Raw genomic sequence first — 9,021 nt, 5'->3', positions numbered from 1 at the left:
AAGATATTAAATTCTTAATAGTATGACTGTATGTATAGTATAGTATAGTATTTGATGTGAAAATTTTGTGACAGAATTTCTGGTGATAATATTAACTAGACGATTACCCGTGCGATGCACGGGCCTTATGCGTTGTTTTATACTATAACGTCAAAAAATTATTTGTATAAGTAGTAAATTGATTATTAGCAAAAACATTAACTATTTTGAACCAAAAATAATAAAATACACAAAATAATAAAATGAAAAAAAAAATTTAAAATGAATAGTAACTCAAAATAATAATAATAATAATAATAATAATAATAATAATAATAATAATAATAATAATAATAATAATTAGTACCACTCATTAAATTAATTAATATAAGTGAGTGATGTGGCTAAATGAAAGGTTTTCATTGGTTTAAATGAGTGATGTGGATTAGGGTTTAGATAGTCAATTGGACAACTATCTAGGATTTATATATATAGATTTGCGGGTTCTTTTAAATTGATTTCTCATTGGCATTAATATTAAACGACTTGAATCATCCTTCTTTTGTCGCTTTCACTAACTCTTTATGTTCCTCTTTTGTTTCCCCTTTGGTACACCCAATCCCCAATGCCTCTTAAACAAGCCACGATTATTATTTTTTATTTAAGGGTCATGCTAACCGGTGCCCCCGAGGCACTGGTTAAGGAAACCAAAAAATGAAATTTTAAAATTGAAAATAATACTTTTTAGACTTTTGAGACGTTGACTGCACAAATTTCAATATGATATTACTATATTTGGTTACTTAAACAGTGCCCGGGGGCACTGTTTAACATTTTCCTTTATTTAATCAGCCAAGATTGTTTCTAATACAAGGAAAATGTCGTAGTTAGAAAGTGCAACTTCCTTAATTTTATATGATCTTTCTAGTTTTTGACTTGGCCGAAGGCCCAATCATCGAGGATGTTCTCTCCTCGGCTCAATCAGATACAAGTCCATGGTCGTATCCTCCTACCCAACGGTCAAGGAAATTGATCTTTTATAACGGCCGACATAATGATTGGTATTTACTGTATAGTTTCTCAGCCTTTTTTTTTCACTACTAGTATCCGACTTACTGGACCGTATAATCTGGTTCATGAATCAGTTCTGGCATCAAATGATTTCAGTTTCTTCCCGATCAGGCGATCACAGTTGCGGGGATGAAACTGTCGTTCCCCTACCAAATTTAGTATCAATCAACATTAAACCAACTAACTATATATGAAAATTCGAATTTTGATTCACCTGATAGCGGTTTAATTTTTCCACCACAGATTCAACCTTTGTTGATTAGTTTATATTTATTTATTACAAAAAAAATATTCTTCTAAGAAAATTCTAGAAATGAAAGCGGGTCTATTTGTCAACAATTATGGCATCTGTTTTTCTTATGTAGACATAGATTTCATGGCTTTTGCCGCCATCTAGTCGTCGCACTTATTATAAAGAGACTTGTTCAAATAAAATGACTAGTAATAGTAATAGTAATTTGTTAAATTTAAATTAATTTTACAGCTAATCAAGTCCCATACTTCCACAGACACTAGATAACAAAATGTCACTTGCATCGTAGTCTTTCTTTTGTAAGTATATGTATTAATTAATTAATGATTAAGAAAATTGGGGTTTGTTGTCAACGAGCTATAGTTTCTATCTTTCACTCAAATTTTGCTACTTTGAAAAAGATTCTTCATTGGAGTGTTTAATTCAATAATGCAGTTTCTGACAAATAAACATATCACAAACTCTCATATAATAATAAGTACACGTAGTAGATAAAATCAACTGAAAACAATGATGAGAATCTAAACACATAATAATTTTTTTTTGTTTGTGAATTATTTCTTAATATATTTTTTGTCATAATTTCTTTATATATACTTATAATAATAGTAAATCTAAACCAATATTAATTATTGGTTGTTACTAATTTTCCTTTCATTTTTCATAATATAAACAACTTGCACGGAAAGGATACACTTACAAAAAATCTAACATCATTGTTTATTATCTCATCACTACCAAGAGGATATGCACAAAATATATATAAATAAATCTTAACCACAATAAGAAATGTTTCACCATTTCATTAAATTAAATAAAATACACATGCATGACCTCAAAAAAAAAAAAAAAACTTCACTAACATACCCTTTCCCAGTTATATCATCAAATTAGTACATCCGATTTTACGATACAATTCGATCTCTGGTGCAACTTCTCGTAAGTTGCATCAGCTGAAGAATCAATAATGGAAGTAATACATACCATTTTCTTCACTCTTATGAATCTCATCAACACTAAAATCTTTGTTATCACTACTAATCAATTGCTTAATATCTTCAAGACCATAATCTAGTAATGGAGTTAATGTTTGACTTTGACCATTATTATAAACATATCCAACTCCACTTGTTTTTTCTTCATATTGGTTAATATTTTCACCAACACTTCCATTGTTACAATTTATCATAAAGTTATTATTGTTGTAATCATCAAATCCACCACTATTCATGTGATGATAACCAATTTCTTCTTGCTTAATTTCCTTGCAACTTCCATCAGATGAACTACAACTTCCTTCACTTCCAAACATAAACATGTTGTTATTATATTGCATGGAAGGATTAAGACTAATCATAGACTCTTGATTTTGGTAAAAGGGGTTGAAACTTGTGTTTGGATAGTTATTATTTGATGGAAGTGAAATGGTTTGAAAATCTGAGAAGGGGGTGTGAGTAGTAGTAAAGTAGTTTGAGAATGGATGAGTAGAAGGAAAAGGTGGAAACTGTGGTTTTCTTTGATGTGATGATGTTGGAAACTGCAAAGCCATAAGTTTTTTCTTCAATTTTGTGTTCCAATAGTTCTTGATATCATTGTCAGTCCTACCTGGCAATTGAGCTGCTATAATTGACCACCTGCAAATCAATGTCAAATATATGATTAATGTCTCATGGAAGCTAAGCTAAGAAGGTTTCCACTTACTAGACAAACAAACTTCATGTTCTAAATATAAGAATAAGTATGATCTACAAGAGTTGTTGTATGATGTCCACAAATCCCAGTTTAACCGGTAGAAATGCTAAAATTGCTAGGTCGGATCGGTGAATGAGGTTTGAACTTCGGTCCCCCACTTTATATGTGTGAGTTTAAAATGACTTGTCATTTTATCTATATATAATAAAAAAGACTTGTATGATACATCAACTCTTGTTTGAGTTAATCAAACTTTTTCTTATATTTAGAATAAGAGATCCGTATTAGAGTTGAGAGACTTTTTCTTATATTTAAAATAAGAGGTCCGTATTAGAGTTGAAATCACACTCTTTAGTTGATTATGAGGTGTCAACTCATTTATAAAACCTGACTTTGTAACATCGCGATAAAATTCAAATGTTTTCCGAGACACTTGTAAACCGGTAATTAGTGTCACTTTTATTAATAATAATTTTACCTAATTTTTATTTTAAAATAACAATAAAATCTCAGTCTCCTTTAACTTGTTCAACTAAAGTTCTTTCAAGTGTCAGCTGAAATCAGTTAAAGCTGTATTGTTGAAAAGGTACACTTAGTCTAAATATTTCTCAATAAGTTCTTTTTTTAAAAAAATAATGAAATTGTTATACCCCTTTTATTTACTCTCATTTCTTTCTATTTTACCTCTTTCAGTTAGATAAATAGAGTTGTAGTACTACTACAAGCATGTAGTTCATAATGATTAAAAGGGTATGAAAAAGAGGATATATAGATATAGATAAAATCAAAATTTTGAGATTAGATTGGTCAGAACAGAACAAAAAGGGTTGAAAAATTTGTACACTACTTAATTGCATTAAAAAGGTATAGTACTAGTAAAAGTGTACCTGCTTCCAATATTAACATAGAGGCTACAAATTATTCTATCTTCCTCATCAGAAAAATCTCCATGCTTAATGTTTGGCCTAAGATAGTTAAGCCATCTCAATCTACAACTTTTTCCACATCTCTTCAGACCTAAACATATATATAAAAAAAAAAGTTAAGTTAACACACCAAATATATTAAATTTCTACAATCGTTCAAGACGAGATTTGAATAACAGTCAAACTCTTAACACTGAACTGAGAACATATTTGAGAACATATTTGAGAATCAAGAGATGACACACTGATGATAATATATGTTACCAGCTTTATGAGGAAGAGAAATCCAATTCCCACCAGTGCCATGTTTGCTTATGTAGTCTTTAAGTTTAGAGTCTTCTTCTGGTGACCATGGACCTCTCTTGACACTTGTTTTGTCACAACATGGTGCTCTTCCCATTTCTCTAAGCAAAAAGCTTCTCTTTGATGAATGAATATCCAAACTCTTACTTTCTAGATGAAACTTAATTTGGTGGGTAGTGCTAATGCCTTTATAAATAAGAGACCTTGAGTTTGAAAACTTTATAAATAATAATATTATTATTTCATGTGAGTGAGAGAGAGAGGGGTAGTGGGGTACATATTGCATAAGTCAAATGAAATAAGGAAAGACAGAACATTTTTCATGTATGTAATATAATTTAATTTGAATTAATTTTCAACGCACTGTTAATAATTAATATTAATGTATGTAAGAAGGGTACTCAAAGGTCAGAGAGAAATCTCTCTTCTTCAACGTTGGAGACTTGGCAAGATACATAGTATCTGAATGGATAAAGATTGTTCACATTTCTTTTATAAGCTGTGTATGTTATTTTAATTTTTTACTACGGATGGATGTTTTAAATTCAAACCATTGACACTTTTGAGTTAAGTACTATTTAATTGTTCAATTGTTTTAATCAAGATTGAATTGTATGATAAATAATCGGTCAGAGACCAAATAAAGTTATTTTCTTTCGCAACACATGTAAATATTTTTTTTAGAAGTTGGATGCCACTAAAGACTATAGATTTTAAATTATTATTGACATTTGATTATTTGATTATATGTGGAAGAATTTAGTGGAATTATTAAAATTTTGATTTTGGTTTGCTAACGCTATATTATTGACCGAAAGTTGTATATGTATTTTTAGTGAATATTTAGCTATCTTCATTTCTTGTATTATTTCTATTTTTATCATATGAATTTTATTGTTTTATAAAAAAAATACAAATAAGTATAAGAAAACTTTTATTATATAAATGGAGTATGTATTAAGAAAGAACAAATATAAAAAAAAATAATTAACATGTGCTAACTCAACTGACAAAAAAATATCAAAATTGTTAGTCCAGACTCCACTGATCAGAGTTCAAACCTCCACTCCCTCACTTGTGAATGTAAGTTTATGATGGTTTTATCATTTCGTCTATGAACCAACCGTAGTAGAAATGAGATATAGATTCTCTCTAGCCTTCCTCTTATATATGTTGTCTGTCATGCTCTAATCTTGGTCATTCATCTTTTTTTTTTTTCTTCTTCTATGTTCTTTTTTTATTTGTGGGACAATCAACCGTCGGATGATACTCCTAATTTTTTTCTTCTACAATTTTTTATATAAAAAAGTTGATAATATATTTTATAGATAAAGCATAGAAGGATGTGTTAAAAAAATACTACATGTTTTTGTTCCACGTTTAAATAAAAGAAGAAATAAATAGCTAGCATCCAATGTTTGTAATACAGAAAGAAAGACAACACAGAGCAGGACTATGAATTGATGGGTACAGCTACCAGAATTACGACACTTTCCAAACACTACGACCAAAATGACGATTGGCCTAGTTATCCCTCAGCTTACTTTATTATTATTACTATTATTTATTAAATATTATTCATAATTTTACATTAAATCATTAGGTTTGGTCTAATAGTGAGGGGTTTAAGTAGTATGTATTTTTCATTCTATGCTTGATTTAATCTAGAGGGTGGAGAAGAAAGTCTTCCACGGATATCCAGTGGATGGGAACTGATAAGGACTTGGACTTTAATTCTAATCTTTTATATCGTCTAGAGGATTACATGATCATCTGAGTTTCAGATGATTTGTTGAATAAATTCAGACAGACATAATATTCTTATGTAGTCTTCAATAGTTTGTTTAGATGATGAACACTACACTGATTTTGACTACATATTATCTCTGTTCATTTTTTATTTTTTTTACTAAATTACCCTTAAATTTTCTTTCCCGAGAGAATGAGTGAGATTGACCTCCTAATTCATTTTCATCATATTTTTAATATTTGCAATAACAGTTGCGTAACCGTGAAACAAGTTATAGTCCTTCAAAATACGGTTTATAAAAGTTTGAAAATTTAATAGCACAAAATTCTTGTATATCCGATATGTCTCTAGCAAGCCTCAACCCGTAATAAATCTTCATAAGCTCTGCGAAAGTATTATCCATAATGTCCAAAATATCCGCTAAAACCAATGATCCATCAATCGTTTCTTTGTCTAAACAGCCCACCATACTCAATTATACCCGATTGACCCAAACAAATCGCATCCACATTCAAAATATAGTCATCTAGTAGGTTTATTACTATGGACTAAACCAAATAAAAAATAAAAAATCAAAAGGCCATAATTGAAGTAAGCTTATGCACTTCTAATACAATCTTGTACATAAACTTATAGATTCTTTGCCAATACACACTATGTTTCTATCCCTCCAATTCCACCAAAGTCCCACAACAAACATAAGCACCCTAGAACCTTCAAATGATCGGTCAACCAAAGATCAAAATTCATCTGACTAAAGAAAGCCATATTCCAAGAGTCAAGAATCTTCCATATCCGAAACACCGTATTAAAAACAACATTAGACTGAATTCCTTTTTTTTTTTCCTTTTCATATGCATATATTACAAAAAAATTCATTTTCACAATTACATTTTAATTACAAGTTTGTCTGATATGGACATATCATAAAGTTTCTTGTGAAAATTACATTTTAATTATAAGTTTGTCTGAAATGGACATCTCATAAAGTTTCTAAAATTAGGATTTAAATTATCTAAAGCGCGAGTAAATCGTGAAACAAATAATTAAGGAGTTGATTGAAACATATTTATAATTTGTTGTTTCTATGATATACGTATAATATTTTCATTTAATTTATTAATTAATGATTGATATTACGCATTTTACACTCTAAAGGAAATCATTCACATTATAAGAGTATGATCCTTAAATGTAGGCTCTTACCATTTTTAATAAAAAAACAAAAGTGAATTATAAAAGTGAAAAAAGAGAGAGCGAAAATTGTACTCTCTTCGATCTATAATATAAGAGAAATTTTACTTTTAAGACTCATTGATAATCTAATATATCTGGTCCATATTACTGACTAAATACATTACATTTTCAATGAATCTAAAAAGTAAAGTTTATCTTATATTAAAGACCGGAGTAATACTTATTAAAATTTACTAAAAAATGGAAAGTGACCACCTTTAATCCCTTTAAAGTTCCATATTAGATATACCTCATAAATCATATTGATATTGGGGGTTTTGTTGAGAGAGAAATCATATTGATATTTAATCCATCAAAATTAATCTTATGATTTTAAATTAAGATATTGAACTCAAGTAATTAATGAATTCCTCCTAAACTGAATAGTTCGGGGTAATCCGAATTTGTTTTCTGATCGTAGAAAGAATTTTTTGCCAGACTTTATTTACTTTGCAGCTAAACACTAGATTACCAAAATTTTCTTCTTATGTGAACTAGATGGTTAATACCAAAATAATTAACCTTATAATTTTGAATCTTGTTTATATTATACTCCCTTCTTACCAAAAGTATATTATACAAATTATACAAATTAAGAAAGATATGAAAAATTATGAGTTAGTTTAAAAAATTGTTCTTCATTAAAGATATGAGAAAAATAATATTGAAGAATTGAAGTAAGAGAGTTAAGGGTATAATATGAAAAATATCATTAAATAATTCTTGGTATTATAAAGTGACTTATAATTTGGTACAGAGAAGATATTTTTAGTCCCTACAAAACCACATTCTTTTTAATATTAGTCCTTCATTTTTTTTTTGATAAAGCATAGAGCAAAAATTTAAATATTATGCTCTCATTGAGAGTTGAACTCATTTTTAGTCCCTACAAAACCACATTCTTTTTAATATTAGTCCTTCATTTTTTTTTTTGATAAAGCATAGAGCAAAAATTTAAATATTATGCCCTCATTGAGAGTTGAACTCAAGACCTCCCGCTTACTAAACGGGTGCTCTAACCAACTGAGCTATGAGAGCTTTGATTTGTAATTTGTAAGAATAGTCTTTATTTTAAAAACGTTTTTAAAAAATAGATACTTTTTTTTGACAAGCAACAACTTATATCATTTCATTAATTAATAACGGGTAAATACAAAGAGGTAATACATCAAAGACACCGCGACTAGCCCAAGAAATGGCTGCCCGAGCTAAAGTGTGAGCAACCATGTTTACTTGTCAGTTAATAAACTTTACCACAAAGTTTGAATTTAAAACTAATGTTACCAATGATGACACTAAACTCTGAATCCTATTACATTCCTCGAATCTGTTTTAAAAATGACATGTGTGCTGCCACGTTGTTCCATTTCTTTCATTGCCTCGAGTAATGGTACGACGTTTGATTTACCGTCTTGTTACGGTGTTCGTTTATTCATATTGAAAGATCAACTTCAATCAATTGCAGATTCAATCAATGATTTGGGCATCACCGTTGCAGATTCGGAAGCATGAACATTCCGGTGACTTTAAATTTATCATGTTATTTGTAGGCATTATGTCATTGTATGTTATTAACTTGGATGCTGTGAGTTTGTTCGCAGATTCATCCTTTTTATTTTTAGCAATGTTGAATTTGTACTTGCATCTGACGTACTCTATCAATTATTGGAATGAATGAATATCATTGTTATTTTTAGTCAAAAAAAAAAGTAGGGTGTCCAAAATTTGAACTCCACCCATACATATACCAACTGAATTAAACTCATGTGGAGACTAAAAATATATTTAACCATGTAATCTACTACTACTTT

At 29.3% G+C, this 9,021-nt stretch overlaps 1 protein-coding gene and 1 non-coding gene across 2 annotated transcripts; both read right to left on the bottom strand.

Moving 5' to 3' along the window:
• Positions 1 to 2,076: 2,076 nt before the first annotated feature.
• Positions 2,077 to 4,418, bottom strand: LOC123919907 (transcription factor RAX2-like). The gene is made up of 3 exons (XM_045971939.1): positions 4,186 to 4,418; positions 3,883 to 4,012; positions 2,077 to 2,937 (listed from the first exon to the last, which is right to left on the bottom strand). The coding sequence occupies exons 1-3, from the start codon at positions 4,319 to 4,321 to the stop codon at positions 2,265 to 2,267; spliced, it is 939 nt and encodes a 312-aa protein (XP_045827895.1). The 5' UTR covers positions 4,322 to 4,418; the 3' UTR covers positions 2,077 to 2,264.
• Positions 4,419 to 8,174: 3,756 nt separating this feature from the next.
• TRNAT-AGU lies at positions 8,175 to 8,248 on the bottom strand. The gene has a single exon. It is a non-coding gene; the product is annotated as a tRNA-Thr (tRNA).
• Between the last annotated feature and the right edge of the window lie 773 nt (positions 8,249 to 9,021).

The sequence above is a fragment of the Trifolium pratense genome, linkage group LG4 (assembly GCF_020283565.1).
Source record: "Trifolium pratense cultivar HEN17-A07 linkage group LG4, ARS_RC_1.1, whole genome shotgun sequence".
In the NCBI taxonomy this organism is placed as follows: domain Eukaryota; kingdom Viridiplantae; phylum Streptophyta; class Magnoliopsida; order Fabales; family Fabaceae; genus Trifolium; species Trifolium pratense.
The sequence above is the reverse complement of the archived record's forward strand: the minus strand, read 5'-3'. Positions and strand labels throughout refer to the sequence as shown.

Bases quoted from the DNA above. Each gene is read 5' to 3' on its own strand.
- LOC123919907 (XM_045971939.1), bottom strand. From the start codon at position 4,321: ATGGGAAGAGCACCATGTTGTGACAAAACAAGTGTCAAGAGAGGTCCA. The intron at 4,013-4,185 runs GTAACATATATT...ATATATGTTTAG, and splicing joins TTCTCTTCCTCATAAAGCTG to GTCTGAAGAGATGTGGAAAA. The intron at 2,938-3,882 runs GTACACTTTTAC...ATTGATTTGCAG, and splicing joins TATGTTAATATTGGAAGCAG to GTGGTCAATTATAGCAGCTC.